The sequence below is a fragment of the Crocuta crocuta genome, unplaced genomic scaffold, assembly GCF_008692635.1.
Source record: "Crocuta crocuta isolate KB4526 unplaced genomic scaffold, BGI_CrCroc_1.0 scaffold480, whole genome shotgun sequence".
Lineage (NCBI taxonomy): Eukaryota > Metazoa > Chordata > Mammalia > Carnivora > Hyaenidae > Crocuta > Crocuta crocuta.
Window position 1 is genome coordinate 153,603 of NW_027532418.1, and position 23,093 is coordinate 176,695.

At 35.5% G+C, this 23,093-nt stretch overlaps 3 protein-coding genes across 4 annotated transcripts in view; all 3 read left to right on the top strand.

The window, feature by feature from the left end:
• LOC144243885 (olfactory receptor 4K2-like) overlaps window positions 1-23,093 on the top strand; it is a 60,721-nt gene that overhangs the window by 15,966 nt on the left and 21,662 nt on the right. The window lies entirely within an intron of this gene.
• LOC144243905 (olfactory receptor 4N4C) lies at window positions 6-935 on the top strand. The gene has a single exon (XM_077779046.1). The coding sequence runs from the start codon at window positions 9-11 to the stop codon at window positions 933-935; it is 927 nt and encodes a 308-aa protein (XP_077635172.1). The 5' UTR covers window positions 6-8.
• LOC144243907 (olfactory receptor 4N2) lies at window positions 13,521-18,408 on the top strand. 2 transcript variants are annotated; one of them, XM_077779048.1, is made up of 2 exons: window positions 13,524-14,425; window positions 18,402-18,408. In XM_077779048.1, exons 1-2 carry the CDS (start codon window positions 13,524-13,526, stop codon window positions 18,406-18,408), a joined length of 909 nt encoding a protein of 302 aa, XP_077635174.1. The 2 variants fall into 2 exon arrangements, with proteins under 2 accessions (XP_077635175.1, XP_077635174.1); XM_077779049.1 differs by lacking the exon at window positions 18,402-18,408 and having other exon boundaries at window positions 13,521-14,447.

Genomic DNA, 23,093 nt, shown 5'->3' on the forward strand with positions numbered 1-23,093 from the left:
CAGAGAAGATGGAGCTAGAAAATTGTACAGTGGTAAAAGAATTCATCCTTCTTGGTCTGACCCAGTCCCAAAATATTCAGCTCCTGGTTTTTGTGCTGATCTTAATTTTTTATCTCATCATCCTTCCTGGAAATTTTCTCATCATCCTCACCATCAGATCAGACCCTGGTCTCACAGCACCCCTCTACTTCTTTCTGGGCAATTTGGCTTTCCTGGATGCATCTTACTCCTTCATTGTGGCTCCCAGGATGCTGGTGGACTTTCTTTCTGAGAAGAAGGTAATCTCCTACAGGGGCTGCATCACTCAGCTCTTTTTCTTGCACTTCCTTGGAGGAGGAGAAGGGTTACTCCTTGTTGTGATGGCCTTTGACCGCTATATTGCCATCTGTCGGCCTTTACACTATTCCACTGTCATGAACCCTAGAGCCTGCTATGCCTTGCTGTTGGCTCTGTGGCTTGGAGGCTTTGTCCACTCCATTATCCAGGTGGCGCTCATCCTCCACTTGCCCTTCTGTGGCCCAAACCGACTGGATAACTTCTTCTGTGATGTGCCACAGGTCATCAAGCTGGCCTGCACAGATACCTTCGTGGTGGAGCTTCTGATGGTCTTCAACAGTGGCCTGCTCACCCTTCTGTGTTTCTTGGGGCTTCTGTCTTCCTATGCAGTCATCCTTTGCCGTGTACGTGGGTCAGCTTCTCAAGGGAAGAGCAAGGCTGTATCCACATGCACCACTCATATCATTATTATACTTCTCATGTTTGGACCTGCCATCTTCATCTATACTCGCCCTTTTAGGGCCTTACCAGCAGACAAGGTAGTTTCCTTCTTCCACACAGTGATCTTTCCATTAATGAATCCTGTGATTTATACTCTTCGCAACCAGGAAGTGAAATCCTCCATGAGGAGATTACTGAGTCAGCATGTGGTGTGCTGAATAGATTTTAGAATAAATCAAGAAGAGGGAATTCTTGTTATAAATCTTAGCAATAATCAAAGTGTTAACAAATACTTTTTCACAGAGTACCTCCCATTTGTCAGGTACTATTGTAGGCAGTGAGGGAGAGTTTTGCATATTAGAGAATAAACTTGGTATGTTTAAAGAACATAAAAGAAATACCTGAATGGTTGGAACATGATGAGTAATTATGAGAGATTTAAGGGTTACATTTTGTGTGACTGTAAGGGTCAATTACTAAGGTCTGTTAGGCTAAGATAAGGAATTTTATTCTATTCTAAATAATATAAAAAATACATGTTAATATTTTAAGCAAGAGAGTCACTCATCCACAATTTTCTTCTGTTGTTCTAACAACATCAATATCCTGGGCAGAGATCAATAAGCTATAAAACTCCATTAAGAGCTAAATGCTAATCTGCAGACTTGTTTTGAAAAAGTCTCCCTCTCCTCCTTCCCCCTCTTTCTCTATATTTGATTCTCTTGAATGTATATATTTATTTATCCCCCCAAATTTGCTTAATGGGTATGAAAGGAAGGTAATTGGTTTTATAGAAAAATGTCATGAAATTTTCTCATCTGACTCTTTTTTAGAGCTTCATGATTATTACTAATGGGTTTTTACAAATCCTCCCTTTATGTTATGTTAATCCTTGCCCTCAGTGGTTTTACTCATTATGATATTGGTAATTATTTGCTATAATTACCAATTACATAGTAATCTATAGTAATTATCAATTACTATAGATTCTGTTGGAGATTACATAAATTGCTTTATTATTCTAAATACAATGGATTTAATGTAGGAAATTAGGTACTTAAAAAATCTTTGAAGGGATAGAACACTTTTTTCTATGCTGGCCTTCTAGACACGATTGTCAGAAAAACAGTATAAAACTAGCCTGCCACGTGATCTGTCCCTACAGTAATCAGGAGACTGGGGAAACAAGAAGCTATTTTGCCAGTTCTTGACTGAAGGACTGTATCTCAATTAAGCCATGGTCTGGGATCAGGAGGATGATATAGAATATCTTTAATGTTATCACCTCTCCAATTAATTTTTTTCAAATTCAAGTTTTATATAAATACATTTTATAGTCAGAATTGGGAACCCTAGATGCAAAGGTTCTAGAAGAACCTGTTTATATGTTCTCAGTTATATAAGAAAACAAAACAATGCCCAAAATGGTAAAATGTAGGGTAATAGTATTACAGTCTTGGAAGTTCAAAAGGCCACTGAAGTAGGATATAAAAATAGTAAATGAAAAGAAAAAATTATATTTGACATATTAAAAATGTATGTGTGTAAGCAAAAGGTAAAAAGAAAACTGATGAAAATCTGTTTACCACAAATGGATGGGCATATTATTTTCTCAGCAATTATAGAGGCTTACATGGACATTGAATTGAATGTTTCCTCCCTACCCCGGGATTGTACAAGGGAGTATCCATGCATAAAACTGGAAATAAAAAAGCTATTAACTAAAGAATATAAATGATAAAGTTAATTCACTAATACATAAGGAATTTCAATAAATGAATAGGAAATAGATCATACTCAGAAGGAAACTAGAAATGCGCAATTGAAACCAATAAAGTTAATTAATAAAGGAAAAAATGGAAAAGCTTATAAAAATAATTTTATCCTCAAAAGCAAATCATGAGAATACAGACTGCTGATTCTGGTTAGCTTGTAGAGGAATGATGCTCATGTATTATCAACAAAAAGACAAATGCAGAAATAAAATTATACTTTTCTGTGAGTGGATAAAGCAAGGAAACCTTATTACAGAGATCCAGAGAGGGAAAAGTCCATCTAGATGAGCAGAGAGCTATGCCAGCTTTCATATCTGTGGGCAAATACCTGGTCTGGATATGGGCACTTGGAGGAGTGAGCATGCCATAGATTGAGATATTTCATAGAGATGAGGAAAAATCTCTAAGCTAGACAGACTAGAATCTGAAAAAGCCCCAAACACAAAAATAAATAGCTTATAATTTCTCCCACTACTTCCACTGACACCTATACCAGTAATTTGCTCAGAAAAAGGGCAATGGAGGAAGGAATAAAGATTAGAGGGGATTTGAATATTTTTACCCATTATTGTAGTGCTTGGGTATTGATATCTATAGAGTTGAATCCTAAGGAAAATGAAAATATCTGAACTGTGGCACAACTTCTCTCAGCTCCAAGCATCAACGGGATAAAGGATATTGGTGGCAGTTGGCAGATGTTGGAGGTAAAACTAATTTGAGCTAAATTCAGTTTAATTAAAGATGATTCCAAGTCTCAGCTCACTTAGACCCTGAAAGAATATGAATGATCAGATCCTCGTTTTAACTTCTGGACAGAGGAAAAGGATTGAACTTTATAAAGAACTAAGCAAAATAACATTAAATACTGCTCATCTCCCATTGAATTTTTATATAAAGTATTGGGAATATCACTTAAAAATTAGGAGCTATGTCAAGAAAATAAAACAGGGAAGAGTGTCTCTAATAGAAAAATATTGATAGGCAAAAACTACCAGTTGAACCATATATAATTACCAGATAAAATCTTTAAAAACTTATTATAAATATATCTAATAAGCCATAAATGGATAAGTAGATGAGGATTTAAGGAGAGAAATGTAAACTCTAAATATAAATGGATATACTAGAACTGAAAACAATATTTGAAATGTAAAAAAATTCCTTAGATGAGCTGAATGAACAACATTTTGGACAATGCAGACAAAATGACTAATGATTGTTAAGGTAGGTTATTAGAAACAACCCAAACTGAAGTTCAAAATTAAAAGATTAAAAATATTAACAGTGTTAATATACTTTGGGGCAATAACAAATAGTGAAATATATGTGTAATTGGGATTCCAGATGAGGAGAAAGAGAATGGGACAGGAAAAGATGTAACTGCCAATAATTCATGTCCAAGAAACTCAGCAAAATTTAAGCAGCATAAATACAAGTAAGACCACAGTGTAACAGGTGCTAACCAAGTATGAAAAGAAAATCTTAAAAGCAACAGAGGAAAAACAGTTTAGAGGAGTGACAAGAATGGTGGTTGATCTCTTATCAGAAACAAAGGACACCATGTTGGTGAAATGGAAGTTTTAAAGTTCTTAAAGAAGAAAAACAAACTGTCAAGCAAGAATTCCATATCTAGTAAAAATAAACTTCCAAAATAAAGGTGTAACAGGTATTTAATATTCACAAGAGCTGAGAGAGAATGTGTTGACAGCAACCCCCCACAAAAAATCATACTAAAAGAAAATTCATATAAACAGAAAACATGTCAGATGGAAACTTGAATTAATGAGGAGGAATGAAAGGATCTGGAAATGGTAAAAAAAAAAAAAGTGTATAAATATGGCAAGGAGTATTTTTACTTGTATTATTTACTTTATAATTAACTTCTTTAAAATAATAAAGTACTATGGGACTTATAACTTATTTAGAAATAAAATATATGATAACAATAGCACATAGGACTTAAAGGAAAACAAATTTTATATAAATTTTTGTAAATTACTTATACTCTTCACAAAGTGTCATTGAATAACAATTTGAAGTGACTGGTAAGCTGTAGATGAGTACTGTAATCACTAGAGCATCCACATATTTAAAAATAATACAAGGAGATTTAATTAGATAACCTTATAGGAGAGAAAATGGAATATTAATATTCAGTACAAAAGAGGGAAGGAAAGAAATGCAAAGGAATGAAGAAGGATGGGGCAGATAGAAAACAAATACCAATGAACTCCAATATCAACAATAATATTAAATATATATGGACCAAACATGCCAATTAAAAATGGATTTCAGACTGTATAAAAGAGCAAGATTCAAGTACATACTGTTTGTAAGATATCAGTTCTTAAATATAAAGACCCAGATATATTTTAAGTATAAGGGTGGAGAATGATATGCCTTATGTGATGTTTAGTTTTATGTATCAACTGCCTATGGGGTCCCCAGATTAAATATTACTTCTGGTCTGTCAGTGAGAGTGTTAGTATGAGCCTAGTACATGAATTGGTGGACTCAGTAAAGTAGATTGCCCTTCCCAAGGTGGGTAGGCATCATTCAATCCATTGAGGGCCTGAATAGAAAAAAAAAGCAGAAGGAGGAGGAATTTGCTTTTTCTTTCTTGCTTTACTGATTGAACTGGGACATTTCATTTCATCTCTTCTAGCCCTTGGACTGGAATTTATGCCATCAGTTCCCCTGGTTTCTCAGGCCTTTGAACTTGGACCAAATGACTCCACTGGCTTTCCTGGGTCTTCATTTAGCAGAGGACAGATTGTAGGACTTCTCCAATTTCATAATCACATGAACCAATTCATTATATTAAACCTCTCTCTCTCTCTCTAATATGTCTCTAGCTAACCAACTATTCTATTTGTCTGGAAAACCCCAATACACCCTGCCAACACTAATCACTTCATGGTATAGCTGTATGAATAATAAAGTGAACTTCAAGGACCTAGAGGTATTATTAGGTATTTATAAGAGAAGTTCATATCAATAAAATGTCAATTCATTAAGACATAACAATCTTAATGTGATTCCTCTAGCAACAGAACTTAAAAATTTATGCACTAATATAGACATATCTAAGTAAAGAAATGGAGAACTCAAAGGCATAGATTGAGATTTTAATAACTTCCTTTGAAAGTTGATAGAACATGTGATGAAAAAATCAGCAGGGGCATAGAAGAGTTGAATGACACTAGAAACAAATTTAACCTGGTTGCTATTTATAGAGTATTGCACTCAACAACGAGGAATACACATTCTTTTCAAGTACACAAGAGGCATTTGCCAAGTGGACCATATGCTGGCCTATAAAAACATCTCAGTATACTGCATACAAAATATATTCTCTGACCACAATGGAACTGAATTAGAAATAACTAAGAAAAAACTATGTACATTTCTGAATTGAGACACACAGTTTTAAATAACCCAATGTTTACAAGAAGAAATCAGAGGATATTAGAAAATATTTTCCTTTTCATACTCTATTTATTTTAAGAGTTACTGTCAAATCAGTATTGTTTCTTCAATGAATGTTTGGTGGATTTAATTAGAGGAGCCATCTGGGTCTGAAGTTTTTTTCATGGGAAGATTTTAAGTACAAGCTGAGTTTCTTTAATAGATACATAGGTAATTCAGTCTATTTCTTCTCAAGTTAGCGTTAGTAGTTAATGCCTTTAGAATTTTGTGCATTCAGTTGAAGTGTTAAATTAATTGGCATAAATTGCTCCTATGTTTTCTTAATATTTTTAATTTTTATCATATCTAGAATTATTGCCCCTCTTTAATTCCTGATATTGATATTTTTATAATTTGTTTTTTCCCTTGACTCTTCTGACCAAAGTTTTATGTATTTGGTTGTTCTTTATAAAGAACTAGCTTTGGTTTTATTTATTTTTCTCTATTTTTCTCAATTTCTTATATTTCTTCTCATGCCTATGTTATTGCGTTCCTTCTTCCTTGTTTGGAATTTATTTCCTATTGTTTTTCTAAAGGGGAAGATTAGACTACTGATTCAAACCCTTTGTTACAAACCTTTTAAATATATTCGGTTGATTCTACACATGTCCCTCTAATCACTGCTTTATCTATATCTTGCATATGATTATATGTTGTGATTTCATTTTCATTCAATTAAAAATACTTTCTAATCTCTAGTTTGATTTTATTACTCATGGTTATTTAGAGCGTAATTTTTTTCTGAATATTTTGGAATTGTGCTGATAATATTTCTAGTTTAATATTATTTGGTCTAAGATTATATTTAATATGATTTCAGTTTAAAAAATGTGTTGAAATTTGTTTTATATATTAGAATAAAATGTGTCAGATTAAGACCTGCCATGTTGGATGCCATAATAAGTTTTGAATTTTGAATTTAAGACTATTTTTGAAAAATGAACTTAGTCTAGTGATGTGGCTACAGGATACATATAATATACAGAGAAATTGTAAATTTCATTAAGTCAGCTAGATATATTCTCTACCTACAGAGTAAAACAGGAGTCTCATGGGTATTTCCTGAATTTCCGTTTGCTGAATTTTAAGCTTAATCAAATATAACCACTCTTAGCAATTACTTTGTGTTTCCAATCTTATCTCTTGCTATTTCTGCACATGCAAAGTTTTGATTCTTTGCTGCCTTTGCACGTTCTGTTCTCTCCTTTTACCACGTTCTGGTGAATATTTTAATCAAGACAGCCATAATGCTTCTTCCTTTTTGAAATATTTTTAATGACCCACCTAGTGTTCACTTCTGTTTGCTCTTGTGATACTCTAGGTACAGTTCTTTTAGAAAGCATCTCATGATTTAAATTTTATGTGTATTATTTACAATTTTCTGCCTTTCTTGAAGTTAGTGTTTGTCTTATTAATTTTTGTATTTCATCTCTTGGCACAATGACTCACTGTGATAGACTTTCAATAATGGTTGATAAAAGAATGAGTAATTGAATACATTATTTTTTTTTTACTGTAAAAAGCAGAGTTGGAAATTTTGAAATGAGAGACAATATAGAGTTTTATACAATATGATTAGGTTAATAACAATAATTTAAAAAATGACTGTGGTAGAAAGGAATTGATGAGAAGTATACACAATAGGGAAAAGGTCAGAGAATGTATATAATATTTTGAAGTATATTTTCCACAATTTTCAACACATATAAGCTTAATNTTTCTACATATCTCTATATCTCTATAGTTTTAAATACCTGTGAAGTACTGACTTGTGTGCTGTTATTAAAATGTATTTCAATAATTCCATATTTTGGGATGTTTATTACATTTGTTTATTAATAGGGAGAAAAGAATATGCAATCCATTTGCTTATATATGCATAATGCTTTGGGAAGATACACAAATAATAATAACTATTTCCTACTATGAATTGTGTATGTGTGTGGGAAATATAGATGGGGATAAGGATGGGAAGGAATCTTCTCTGTGTTTAATTTTTTCACTATCTTGGCACCCTGGCCTGTTTTCTATTCCTCAGCACACCAGATCGATCGATCAATCGATCGATAGATCTATCTATCATCTATCCTCTCCCTCCCTTCCTGCCTCCCTCCCTGCCTTCCTTCCTAGTATATTTATTTATTTTGAATAGGAGAGCATGAGTGGGGGAAAGGCAAAGAGAGAGGGAATAAGAGAGAATCCTAAGCAGCCTTCACACTGTCAGAGAGGAGCCCTGTGTAAGGGTCCAACCCATGAACCATTAGGCCTGAGCAGAAATCAAGAGTCAGATGCTTAACCCACTGAGCCACACAGGTATCCCCAGATCTTTCTTTTTGGTGGCTTCTCTTTAGAGTGGCTTCTTTTAGACATTCACAGCTCACTCTTTTGAAACTGCCTCAGAAATACCTTCCCTGACCATGACTCTAAGATAGCAGTCTCTTTCTCCAACACACTGTTATATTTTCGTTATAACATAAATTATTATCTGATGCTTTCTTTTCTGCTTGTTTGTTTATTGTCTGCCTCCCTGTGTTAGGATTTAAAACTCCAAAGAACAGGGTTGTTGTTGGTTTTGTCTATATAGCACTACTGACACTTAAAATACTACCTGGCTCAGGGTAGTAAGTGATTTTTGAATTTGGTGCAGAAACTAAGGGAATGTCAAAAAAAAGTCAGCAATACAGATAAATAGTTCAGTATCTTAATATTTTTAAAATGCCCCATTTAAAGGTGGAGAAACAGTCTGATAAAGTGGTATTATTTTCTAAAGCCATGGATCATTTATAGGTTGGAGCCAGCATTATATCTTTAGCTTTCGCTTTCTGCCTGGCAATTCACTATTCACTATAATGGGCTATTTTCGTGTGTATGATTGTTTTTTTTTAAATGTTTTAATGTTTTATTTCTGAGAGAGAGAGATAAAGACAGAATGATCAAGGGAGTGTCAGAGAGAGAGGGAGATACAGAATCTGAATCAGGCTCCAGGCTCTGAGGTATCTGAGGTATATATATATATCTCACATACATATATATGTATACATATTAATCTCTCATTTACATTTTTCTTTTTGAATTATAAGATATAAATTAATTTTTCTTAACCCCTTTACTTTTGACCTAATAAATATGCTTCCAAATAGGGCTTATTATCTCATGCACTGATAGAATTTTGGTTTTAAAATTCAGAATTTACCCAGTGTGGCATTATATGATTTATTTAAAAATATTTATTCCTTACAAAGCTCTGGTATTTCCCCATGCCTAATTTAGTTGGCATTCTAATAGCTCCCTTTGGAAATATTCAGTAGAGCTGTGGTAGTCTCAAGTGTCCAAAGCAGTTTCTCTACTGCATCACAAAGAGTTAAAGGAGGTTTCACAAACTAAGGTCCCTATGTGAAAACAAATATTTATGTGAGAAAAAATATTTATGAACAATAAGAATGGTCAGTTAATGTTTTTATCAGGAGAGGAAGGATGGCTACTTTGTGAGAATTACATAAAACCCTTGCAGACTCAAATTTCAGGAACTAGGAGGAGTACTTGTATTTACAAGAAACAAGAAGCAGAGGACAATAGAAAAGGTATTACAGCTATTCTGCTTCATCGGCTGCCTTGGAATACAATGGAAGAGAGGTCAGAGTTTCAGTAGGAATAGCAGAGGCAAAGGCCGAAATTCAGTAGTGTGGCATTTTCTACTCTCTTCCCTAATACATTTCCATGTCTCTGGATGCTTAGAATTACTTTCATGGTGGACAAAAACTTTCATTCTCTTGTCATAGTTAAGTGAAATTATCAGTAACTTTCAGAGAATTGACATTTGATGTTGAAACCGAGGAGCATATAAGTGACTGATATGCTTTATTTTCCTTATAAAGTACAGATAGAAGAGAGGAAGGTACAGGAAGTTAGGCTAAACTCTCCAGGATAAAAACTTAACAGATTTAATGATTTTTCATATTAGCCCAGATATCTTAACTTCCTTCTCAACATATTTGAGAGTTTCTTCTCTTGTCTGTGGTTCCATTACTCATCAACATAGGGCTGTAACAGAGAGAAAGCTTGTAAAACTGAGAAAAGCTTGATCTACAAATTACTGCCTGCATTGGCGATTTTACATGAAGGTTTTACTTCACTTCCACAATTTCTTCTATTAATCAGATTTTTGCAGCTACTGTCAACCACAGATTACCCTGCAGCCACTGACAAAGGATCTCATGGAATATGTCCATTCAGCAGAGCTACCTCTTAACATTTGCAGATTTGCAGGGTTAACTTTGTTTTAAACACACCAGAATAAGTTACTTATTATTACTATTATCATCCCTTTTGATCCTTATGTCCCTGTCAGACAGGAGTCAATACATCATTTTATATGATAGGTGAAAATTCAGCCTTCTGAAAGCTGGGTGACTTTCCTAGGGTAATACATTTAGTGAACTGCTGAGCCAACACTTACTCATTCTGAAAAGGTAGTAGAATCATATAGGACTCCAAACCAAGGATAGTTCTACATTATTTATTATTTCCTAAAAAGCTAGGGAATTTAGAAGTAATTTAATTTAACCATCTCATTTCACTGATGAGAGAATTTTCTGGCTGAAGACCAATACATTTGTTTAGTCCATCATTAGCATCAGTATTAAACCTTTGATCATGTTCTTCAACTTGATACACATTTTTAAGGACATGTCATGTAGAATTTATTAATTTATACTTAAATAATTTATAAGCTTCAGTCAATATGTTCACATACATTACACTCAAATTTTTGGAAACTTTGTTAAATATATTCATTTCATTAGAATTATATTAATGAAATTTCCTTTTATGAAAAAAGGTATAGCATTTCATTTTATCATGTTCATTTATATGCAGTAAAAATATATATGAGAGATGGGAATTAATTAACAAGTGGTTCATATATAATAAATTGTAAGGATACCATCCATTCAAGAGTAAATGGTTAGTAGTGAAAAGTGACTTATACATTTTATTTTGTAAGCCAGCTGTTTAGAATGGAAGATGGTGGGAAGCATAAGTATTGCTCATTTTGTTTGAAAGGAAACAACAATAATGTTTTTGTTTCATATTTAATTTAAAAATTTTAAAGGTTTATTTTGAAAGAGAGAAAGTACACATGAGTGGAGGGGGGGGCAGAGAGAGAGAGAGAGAGAATCCCAAGCAGACCCTGTGCTGTCAGTACAGAGCCTGAAATGGTTTGTGAGATCATGACCTGAACTGAAATCAAGGGTCGGATGCTTAACTGACTGAGCCACCCAGGCACCCCTTGGTTTTAGATACAATGGCAAGAGAGGCATTGGGATATAGTGGAGTGGCAGTGAACAAGGGGACAAGCAGAGAGAGTGAAAAAATTTCAGAGAGAGAAAAGAACATGAATACATGCTAGGGAGAAAAAGGAGGACATGATTAAAAAGTGTTAGATTTACAGAAAGCTAAGTAAAGAGGGAAATAAAATTAGGGGAAAATGAGTTCAATAAATTAAAAGGTGAAAAGGAACCATAAACAAATTTATACAAATAAATTAGGAAAATAAAGACTTGGTGATGAGTGAAAGGGGAGAGAAAGAGGACAGAGGGGACATTAGGAAAGAAGCATGAGTAAATGTTTCAAAGAGATGGGGAAGTAAGGCTCTTGGGTCTCTACACCTGGCTCCAGAGGCTGGTCTACCAGAGTCTGTACTCCAGGCCTGCACAGTTTGTCTCCACCCTAAAAATAAGGGCAGCCCTTCTCCCTCAACTTCCTACCTCTATACTATATCATCATTGCCGCAGTGAGAAGAACCTATGAATTAGCTGAAATGGCAAGGAAAATTGGAGATACAGTAATAAGGGTTTAGATTTTTGACACTTTTCCCAGTAATTGGCTAAAACAGGATATTTTTATTCTGAAAAGGGCCATAATTTGTAGATTTTTTTCCAGAAATTTATTTTATTTTACCTGGAAGAATGGTCATCTCATACATAGTTTCTGCATCTGTGCCAGCCACCATTTCAGAGTCACAGGTACAGAATGCACATATATGAGAATGGGATATGGGATCAAAATGAATCACATATGTCAGGTGGTGTGTAAATCCATCTAGTTAAGTCATAGTTGAAATACAGAGATAAAAGAGGCAGAGGATAAGAGTCTATAACCCTTAATCACAAAGACCTTCAGAAATCCTCTTATGTCTTAGAGATAGCTTTAAACACACATCATGAAACAATACATTCTGAGTGAGTTTGTGGGATGCAAATAACCTAAGTAAGCAAAAGGTAGCTTTGCCTTACATTCTTTGGCGTATTTTTATAGGAAAATGATGGAATGACTGTTGAGACAAATGGCTGTTGGAATGTTGAAAAGTTAAGAAGTGAGCAGAGAAGCTAATTTAAAGAGTCCCCCCTAAAATTTTTTATTAAAATTTTGTGTAAGTTCCACTTTCCATGTGTGTGTATGTGTTTTCTGTATATGCATATTATGTATATATACTGATATACTGAAGTATGACTTTCATAAATTCCACCTATGGCTATGTGTAATACATGGAAACTTGTGTATTATCCACTCTATTCAGCCCTGGAGATACTTAAAAGAGATATTTTTAATGTTTCCTAAAATATGTACCCTAACAATGCACTGTATAGATTTACTATACACAATATTTTGCTTTTTGGTTGTTTTTTGTTTTGTTTTGTTTTTTGACTTCTCTATTTCCCCTCTTCTTTCTTTCCCTCACTCTTCTCTCTTCCGGTCTTTCCTTTATAACTAATGACTCGTTAGCATTTTCTGTTAAAGATCTCCCCTTTTTTGGCAGCTCAAATTCAATAGAATGTACTTAAAGCAACTGTGTTATTTAATTAAATAGTATAGCGGAGCACTGGCATATATTACATTATATTTTTCTGTAGATCAGCAGTTTTCAAACCTAAGACATTTCATACCCATAACAAAACATTTTTTGAACATGTACCTTAAGTATATGCAATTTATTTATAAAGTACATATATACCTTGATACTAATATATATTATACATATTAAAAAGTAGCATTTGAAAAGAATAAAATTAAAATATAATGACTTATTTTCACATACACACATACAGAGAGAGAGAGAGAGAGAGGCAGGCAGAGAGAAATTCCCAAGAGGGTTTCTCGCTGTCAGCATAGACCCTGACACCGGGCTCTGTCACAGGAACCATAAGATCAGGACCTGAGCCAAAATCAAGAGTCAGGTGCTTAACCAACTGAACCACTTGGAGGCCAGGTGCCCCAGGATGCCAGATTCTTAAAGTAGAGAGAAGCTCTATAGAAGCACATGATTGAATGGGAATAAGAGTTGTAGTGTAAGAATAGTATTTTTGTTTGTTTGCTTGCTTGCTTTAAATCTGAAGTTAATGAAAGGTTTGGAGTTTGCCCAGGATATTGGAGAGGGCTGAGACATATTTTTAGCTAATGTGACATATATGTCAAATATTTTTAGTTGGAGATGAATGAGGGTCTAGGCAGAAGAAATAGTAATAACAATGAACTCTGCTTCTTGATGTACTGCAGACTGAGGAAATGGAAAATGACAACTACACGGTGGTGAAAGAATTCATCCTTCTTGGTCTGACCCAATCTCGAGATATTCAGCTCCTGGTCTTTGTCCTAGTTTTAATTTTCTATCTCATCATCCTTCCTGGAAATTTTCTCATCATCCTCACCATCAGATCAGACCCTGGTCTCACAGCACCCCTCTACTTCTTTCTGGGCAACTTGGCTTTCCTGGATGCATCCTACTCCTTCATTGTGGCTCCCAGGATGCTGGTGGACTTTCTTTCTGAGAAGAAGGTAATCTCCTACAGGGGCTGCATCACTCAGCTCTTTTTCTTGCACTTCCTTGGAGGAGGAGAAGGGTTACTCCTTGTTGTGATGGCCTTTGACCGCTATATTGCCATCTGTCGGCCTTTACACTATTCCACTGTCATGAACCCTAGAGCCTGCTATGCCTTGCTGTTGGCTCTGTGGCTTGGAGGCTTTGTCCACTCCATTATCCAGGTGGCGCTCATCCTCCACTTGCCCTTCTGTGGCCCAAACCGACTGGATAACTTCTTCTGTGATGTGCCACAGGTCATCAAGCTGGCCTGCACAGATACCTTCGTGGTGGAGCTTCTGATGGTCTTCAACAGTGGCCTGATGACCCTCCTGTGCTTCCTGGGGCTTCTGGCCTCCTATGCAGTCATCCTTTGCCGTGTACATGGTTCTTCCTCTGAGGGGAAGAGCAAGGCTGTATCCACATGTACCACTCATATCATCGTTATATTTCTTATGTTTGGGCCTGGCATCTTTATCTACACTCGCCCCTTCAGAGCCTTCCCAGCTGACAAGGTGGTTTCTCTCTTTCATACAGTGATCTTTCCTTTGTTGAATCCTGTGATTTATACTCTTCGCAACCAGGAAGTAAAAGCTTCCATGAGGAGGCTGTTTAATCAACACATAGCCTAATTGAGTGGGTGGTGGAGAGAAAAGACCAGAGAATTTCATTTGAAATTAACTTATCCATTTCCAAATATCACATTTATTGAGCTTTTTCATTTTTGGGGGGACTATTTTAGGTACTGGGTAAAAAAGTTATTGATGAAACAGGTAAAGTCACTGTTCTCCTCAAGGTTCAATTTAGTGGGAATAGACAGCCATTAAAGACAGAAAATGAACAGAATGGTTTCAGGAAGAGATATAGAAACTAAAAGAAAAGGATAAAGATGGATGGATGGATAGATAGATAGATAGGTAGATAGATATAGGTAGATAACAAAGAGTGTGTAGTGAGCATAAATTTACTTTCCATCGTTAACCAGGGTGTTCTTCTGGATGTGACATTTTGGCTGATAACTAGATGAATTAAGCAGTCAACTATGGAAGCATCTAGAGACAGAGCGTTCTAGGCAGAGGGAAAAGGTAGTAGTGCAGAAACCTGAAGATTAGGTGATGAACTTGGTATATTTGAAGAATACCAAGTTCAAATTGAGGTATAATAAGTGAATCTGAAAATGACTAGAGTTGAAGGTAGTGTTCAACATATGAGTCTATGAAGTGAATATAAAGAGGTGTGTTTTTTTGTAATTTTAATAAGACACCATTCTAAGACTTTACACAGCAGAATGATTTCTCATATGCAGTTTTATAAGTGTCTTAGGGCTGTAAACTCAGGACTCTGTACAGATATCGAGTTAAAAATTATCAAGAGGGAAATATATTTTGAAAAAAACTTAAACTACCAACTTTTTTCCCAAATTAGATGAAGGCAAAAAACAATTTAAAAAATATTTGTGTATAGTTGACACACAATGTTAAATTAGTTTCACACGTACAACATAGTGATTTAACACATCTATATATTATGCCATCCTCAATACAAGTGTAGCTACTGTCACCACACAACATTATTACAAACCATTGACTATATTTCCTATGCTGTACTTATTATTCCCTTGACTTATTCATTCCATAGTTGGAAGCCTGTATCTCCCATTCCCCTTCATGCATTTTCCCCATCCTGCCACTGTCCTCACACCTGGCAGCCATTGGTTTGTTCTCTATATGTATAGGTCATTTTGTGTTTTGTTTGTTTATTCATTTATTTTAGTTTCCACGTACAAATGAAATCATAGTGTATTTGTCTTTCTCTGTTTTTATTTAAATTCCAGTTAACATGCAGTGTAATATACAATATAGTGATTCAACATTTCCATATAACATCCGATGCTCATCACACCAAGCGCACTCCTTAATCCCCATCATCTAAACCAACTTCCCTTTGGTAATCTTCAGTTTGTTCTCTCTAGTTAGGAGTCTGTTTCTTGGTTTGCCTCTCTCTCATTCTCCCCACCACCCTTTGCTTGCTTGTTTCATTTATTCCGCATATGAGTGAATTCATATAATATTTGTCTTTCTCTAACTGGCTTATTTACTCAAAGAATACAAAAATACTATTTCAAAGGATACATGCACCTGATGTTTATAGCAGCATTATCAACAGTCAAACCATAGAAATAGCCCAAATGTCCATTGACTGATGAATGAAATGTGATGAAGAAAATGTGATGTATATGTATATATATGTTGTATATGTATATATATGTGTATACACACACACACACACACAATGGAATATTACTCAGCTATAGAAAAGAATGAAATCTTGCAATTTGCAATGACATGGATGGACCTGGAGTGTATTATGCTAAGCAAAATAAGTCTGTTTAGCTGAGCATACACTCTAGGTCCATTCATGTTGTCACAAATGCAAGATCTTATCTTTCTTTATGGCTGTGTAATATATACACACACATCATCTATTATATACATGTTATATCTACATATATAACACATATAGGTATATGTTATGTATACTACATTATACAATAAATACATATATATGATGTATGTGTGTGTATCACATCTTCTTTATACATTCATCTATAGATGGGCACTTGGGTTGCTTCCATATCTTGGCTATTGTGAATAATGTTGCAATAAACATAGGGGTGCACAAATCTTTTCAAATTAGAGTTTTCATTTTCTTTGGCTAAATACCTAGTAGTCAAATTACTGGATCATATGGTGATTCTACTTTTAATTTTTTGAAGGACTTCCATAGTGTTTTCCACAGTAGCTATACCAATTTGTGTTCCTACCAACAGTGCATAAGGGTTTCTTTTTCTCCATCTCTTTACTGAAACTTATTATGTCTTTTCTTTTTATTCTAGCCATTTTGACAGGTGTGAGGTGATATCTCATTGTGATTTTGATTTGCATTTCCTTGGTGATTAGTTGATGTTAAGCATCTCTTCATGTGTCTGTCATCCATCTGTCTTCTTTGGAAGAATGTCTATTTAAGTCCTCTCCCATTTTTAAAATTTGATTATGGGGGGGGTGTTTTGGTGTTGAACTGAATAAATTCTTTATATATTTTGGATACTAATTCTTATCAGATATGTCATTTGCAAGTCTTCTCGCATTCAGTAAATTGACTTTTTGTTTTGTTGATATTTTCCTTCACTGTGCTAAAGCTTTTTATTTTGATGTAATCCCAATAGTTTATTTTTGCTTTTGTTTCCCTTGCTTATGGAGACATAGCTAGAAAAACATCATTACAGACAATGTTGAAGAGATTATTGCATATCTTCACTTGTAGCAGTTTTATGGTTTCAAGTCTCACATGTAGGTCTTTAATCCATTTGAGTTTATTTTTGTTTATGGTGTAAAAAAGTGGTCCAGTTTCTTTTTTCTTTTTTTTTGCATGTAGTAAATGCAAAATGCAAATGTTGAAGAGACTTCTCTTTTCTCCACTGTATAATCTTGGCTCCTTGTTGTCATAGATTAATTGACCAAGTAAGTGCAGTTTTATTTACGGGCTATCTGTTTTATTAATCTGTCTCTTTTGTGGCACTACCATACTATTTTGATTTCCACTTTGTAGTATATTGTTGTGAAGTCTGGGACTGTGATACCTCCAGCTTTGTTCTTCTTTTTCAAGATTGCTTTAGGTTCTTAGGTAGTTTCATATAAATTTTAGTAGTATTCTCATTCTATGAAAAATCATGTTGGTATTTTGTTTTTTTTTTTAATTTTTATACTTTTTTTTTTTTTCTAAGAGAGAGAGAGACTGCCTAAACAGGGGAGGGTCAGAGAGAGAGGGAGACACAGAATCTGAAACAGGCTCCAGGCTCTAAGCTAGCTGTCAGCATAGAGCCCGCCACGGGGCTCGAACTCCCGAACTGTGAGATCATGACCTGAGCTGAAATTGGACGCTTAACCAACTGAGCTACCCAGGCACCCCCCTATTGGTATTTTGATAGTAATTGCATGGAATTTCTAGATTGTATTGGGTAGTATGGGCATGTTAACAACATTAGTTCTTCCAATCCATAAGTATGGTATATCTTTCCATTTGTTTGTGTCATCTTCAGACTCTTTCATCAATATTTTATAGTTTTCAGAGTATAGTTCTTTCACCTCCTTGATTATTTATTCCTAGGCATTTTATGCCTTTAGGTGCAAATTTTTTAAAAAATTTTTGTTACTTTGTAATTAGTGTATAGAAGCACAATGAATTTCTGTGTATTAATTTTTTTAAAAATGTGTTGTTTTTTTTTCATTTTTAAAAATTTATTTTGAGAGACAGAGACAGAGCGAGCAGGGGAGGGTCAGAGAGAGAGGGAGATACAGAATCTGAAGCAGGCTTCAGGCTCTGAGCTGTCAGCACAGAGCCTGATGTGGGGCTTGAACTCACAAACTGTGAGATCAGACCTGAGCTGAAGTCAGACGCTTAGCCGACTGAGCCACCCAGGCCCCTCTCTGTGTATTAATTTTTTATATTGCAGCTTTCCTGAATTTGTTTATTAGTTCTAGTCCCTTTTTTGGTGGAATCTTTAGGGCTTTCTATAGTGTATATAGTATATAGTACCATGTCATCTGCCAATAGTGAAAGTTTTAACTTCTTCCTTACCAGTAGAGATGCCCTTTCTTTTTTTTTTTTTGGTCAGATTGCTGTGGCTAGGACTTCTGGTACTATGTTAAACAAACATAGTTCCTGATTTTAGAGGAAAAGATCTCTGTTTTTCACCACTGAGTATGATATTAGTTGTGAGTTTTTCATATATGACCTTTATTATGTTGAAGTATCTTCCCTCTAAATTCATGATGCTGCGAATTTTTATGTGAGTGGATATTATATTTTGTTAAATATTTTTTTGCATCTGTTGAGATGATCATATAATTTTCTTCCTTTTATTGATGTGGTATATCACGTTGAGTGATTTGTGAGTATTGAACCATTCTTTCATACCTGAAATAAATCCCACTTGACTGTGTGGTATGCTACTTCTAATGTATTGTTGAATATAGTTAGCTAATATTTTGTTGAAATTTTTTTTGCAACTATGTTCATCAGAGATACTATCTTGTAGTTTTCTTCTTTTGGTGTCTCTGTATAGTTTTTGTATCAGGGCAATGCTGGCCTTGTAGAATATATTTAAATGCTTTCCTTCCCTTCTTTTTTTGAAATAGTTTGAGGAGAATAGGTATTAATTCTTTAAATGTTTGGTAGAATTTACCTGTGAATCTCTCTGGTCCTATATATTTGTGTGTGTGTGTGTGTGTGTGTGTGTGTGTATACAAGTATACAATATATATACACATATATTTTGGGGGGTAATTTTTTGATTACTGATTCAATTTTGTTACTATACCTGGCTAGTTCAGGTTTTCAGTTTCTTCATGATTCAATTTTGAAAAATTATATGTATATAGGAATTTATCCATTTCTTCTAGGTTGTTCAATTTGTTGGCATATAATTTTTCATAGTAGTCTCTTAAAATCCTTTGTATATCTGTGGTATCAGTTGTTACTTCTTTTACATTTATGAATTTGTGCCCTCGTTTTTTCTTAGAGTCTAAAGTTTTATCAATTTTTCTTTTCAAAGAACCAGCTCTTGGTTTCATCTTTTCTATTGTGTTTTTAGTCTTATGTCATTTATTTCTGCTCTGATCTTTATTGTTTTCTTTCTTCTAGTCACCTTGGGCTTTTTTTCTTGTTCCTTTAGGTATAAGGTTAGATTGTTTGACTTTTTTGTTTCTTGAAGTAGGCCTATACTGCTATATATTTTCCTCTTAGAACAGCTTTTGCTGTGTCTCAAAGATTTTGTACCATTGTGTTACCATTTTCACTTGTCTTGTGTATTTTTAAAATTTCTTCTTTAAATTTTTTTATTGACCCATTAGTCATTTAGTAGCATGTGGTTTAGTCTCTATGCATTTGTGTTTTTTCCAGTTTTTTTTTTCTTGTTATGATTTCTAGTTTCATACCATTGTGGTCAGAAAGGATGCATGGTATGATTTCAGTCTTTCTTAATTTGTTGAGACTTGTTTTGTGGCCTAACATGTGATCTAAACTGGAGGATGTTTCATGTGCTCTTGAAGGAATGTATACTCTTGTTTTGGGATGTTCTGTATATATCTGTTATGTCCATCTGGCTTAATGTGTCATTCAAAGGCACCATTTCTATGTTGATTTTCTGCCTGGATTATTTAATCCATTGATGTAAGGGGGTGCGGAGTGTTAACGTCTCTTACTATTATTTTAGCTCCATCAATTTCTCTGATTATGCCCATTCACATTTGCTTTATGTATTTAAGTGCTCCAATGTTGAGTGCATAGATACTTGCAATTGTTATATCCTCTTGTTGGACTGATCCCTTTATCCTCATGTAATGGCCTTCTTTGTCTCTTGTTAGAGTCTTTGTTTTAAAGTCTGTTTTGTTTGATATAAGTACTGCTGCCATGGCTTTTTTTTCCCTTTCATTTGTATGGAAAATGTTTTTCTATCCCTTCACTTTCAGTCTGTATGTGTCTTTAGGTTTGAGGTGACTCTTTTGTAGGCAGGATATTAATTTTTAAAATTTATTCCACCACCCTATGTCTTTTGATTAGAGCATTTAGATCATTAACATTTAATTATTGATAGATATGTAGTTACTGACACTCTTGTTTTCCAGTTGTTTTTGTAGTTAATCTCTTTCTTCTTTTTCTTTGTAATTGTTGAGTTTCTGTAGTGTTATGTTTTGCTTTCTTTTTATTTTTATTTTGTGTAGCTATTATAGTTTTTGGGTTTGTGGTTACCATTAAGTTCATATATTATATCCTAAGTACATAGTTAGTACATAGTACATCTATTAAGTTGATGGTTGTTTAAGTTCAAACACATTCTAAAAAAAACCCTCTTATTTTTACTCTCTCCTCCATGTTATATGTGTAGACTGTTATATTTTACATCTTTTTATTCATAATTATGACTAATTATGGTCTTTTCCACTTAAAAAATTCCCTTTAACACTTCTTGAAAGGTCAGTTTAGTGGTGATGAACTCCTTTAACTTTTGTTTGTCTGGGGAACTCTTTATGTCTCCTTCAATTCTGAATAATCTTGCTGGTTAGAGTATTCTAGGTTGTAGGTTTTTTCCTTTAAGCACTAAGGATACATCATGCCACTCCCTCTGGCCTGTTCAGTTTCTGCTGAAAAGTAAGCTGAGAGCCTTATGGGGTTTCTCTTGTGCCTAACTTTTTCTCTCTTGTTGCTTTAAAACTTTTCTCTTTATCTTTAACTTTTATTATGTCATGGTGTGGACCTTCTTGGATTCATCTTGTTTGGGACTTTCTGGGATTCCTAAACCTGGAAATAGGAAATTCCTATTTCCTTCCCTAGGTTAGGGAAATTTTCAGCTATTATTTTTTCAGATATATTTTCTGCTCCATTCTCTCTCTTTTCTCCTCATTTTTAAAAATTCTTTTCCACTATTCACCTTAAGTACATTCCATTACCTTGTCTTCCAGATCACTGATCTGTATGCCTGCACCCAATAATCTATTGTTTACTTCCTCTAGTGTTATTTTTTATTTCAGTTATTATATTCTTCAACTCTGATTGGTTCTTTTCTATATTTTCTGACTTTTTGTTGAACGTCTCAGAGTTCTTCCACTCTTTAGTCTGGTGAGCATCTTTAAGATAATTAAACACTTTTTAAGCATATTGTTTATCTGCTTTTCATTTCGTTATTTTTCTGAGAGTTTTTCTTGTTTTTATCTTTCTTTTGGAGCATATTTCTCTGTCTCTCCATTTTGCTTGACTTTGTATGCTTCTGTGGATTAGGTAGAACCACTGAATCTTTTATTTATTTATTTTTAAATTTTTTTTTAAATGTTTTATTTATTTCTAGGAGAGAGAGAGAGACAGCGTGAGCAGGGGAGGGTCAGAGAGAGAGGGAGTCACAGACTGAAACAGGTTCCAGGCTCTGAGCTGGCAGTCAGCACAGAGCCTGATGCGGGGCTCAAACCCACGAACCACGAGATCATGACCTAAGCGAAAGTCGGACGCTTAACCAACTAAGCCATCCAGGCGCCCCAGAACCACTAAATCTTTTAATCTTGAAAGAATGGTATTATGTGTGTTTGTCCTATGCAGATCGTGTGTTCTAGGTGACTTTTGCTGTCCAGCAGGAGCCGTGGCTGGCATGGAGTGGGGGCCATGGGCACTCCATGCTGGGTCTGTCCCAGTAGGATGGCCAGAGTTGAAGTGGGATTGTGTTGGAGTGATCCTGAGACTCTCCAGGGAGTGGCTGCCCTGAATGGACAGCTGAAGCTGAAGGAGGTGAAAGCCGAGGAGTTCCAGGGCTTTCTATGCAGTGTGAGCCCTGGAAATATAGTTAAAGCTAAAGTAGGCATGAGTTGGTATTAAGAGCACCCGGGATCTCCATGCAGCAGGTGCCCTGGCAGGAAAGCTAAAATTGAAGCAGGTACAGGCTGGGGGAAGCAGGTAGGAGTCCTGGGGTTATAAGTACAGAGGACACCCTGGCAGGACTGCTGAAGCTGAGGTGAGTGCAAGCTAGGGAGTCCTAGAGCTCTGGGTGCATAGGGCACCCTGACAGGATAGCTGAAGTTTAAGTGGTTGTAAGTTGGGGTGTTCTGCTCTGTGCTCTCTCGTGGGCAGCTAGAGCCAAGGCAGTGTGTAGGCTGGCAGGTCTAGGGATCTCCATGCAGATAGCGCTATGGCAAGACAGCTGAAGCTGAAGTGGGTACAAGTCTAGAGGCCCCAGAGCTCTCCATGCAGAGCCGACTAAGGCAGGACTGCTAAGCTGAAGCAGACATGGGTTTCTATGGTGCCTTCGCTCTTCACATAGAAAGTACCCTGCCAGGATAGCTGAAAATGAAGTGGGCACAAGCTGGGATGTCCTGGTGCTCTTTGCACATAGGACACCTTGGCAGGATAGCTGAAGCTGAAGGGAGTGTAAACTAAGATGTTCCAGGACTCTCTGCACAAAGGTGCCACAGCAGGGTGGGTGGAGCCAAGGTGGGGTGCAGGCTATGGATCCTGCAGTGCTCTGCACAGGAAGCACCCTGGTAAGACAGTTGAAGCTGCCACGGGTGTGGACTAATATATTCCCTGGGCTCTGCATGCAAAGTGTACCCTGACAGAACAGTTGAGGATGATGTGGTTAAGCTCCAGGGTGTCTCAGAGTCCCCAGTGCAGTGGGTGTCCTGGCGGAGTGGCTGGAGCTGATGTTGGCACAGGATGGGAGGACTGGGGTACTCCAC

Excerpts from the sequence above, each read along its gene's own strand:
- LOC144243907 (XM_077779049.1), top strand. The coding sequence starts at position 13,524 with ATGGAAAATGACAACTACACGGTGGTGAAAGAATTCATCCTTCTTGGT.
- LOC144243905 (XM_077779046.1), top strand. The coding sequence starts at position 9 with ATGGAGCTAGAAAATTGTACAGTGGTAAAAGAATTCATCCTTCTTGGT.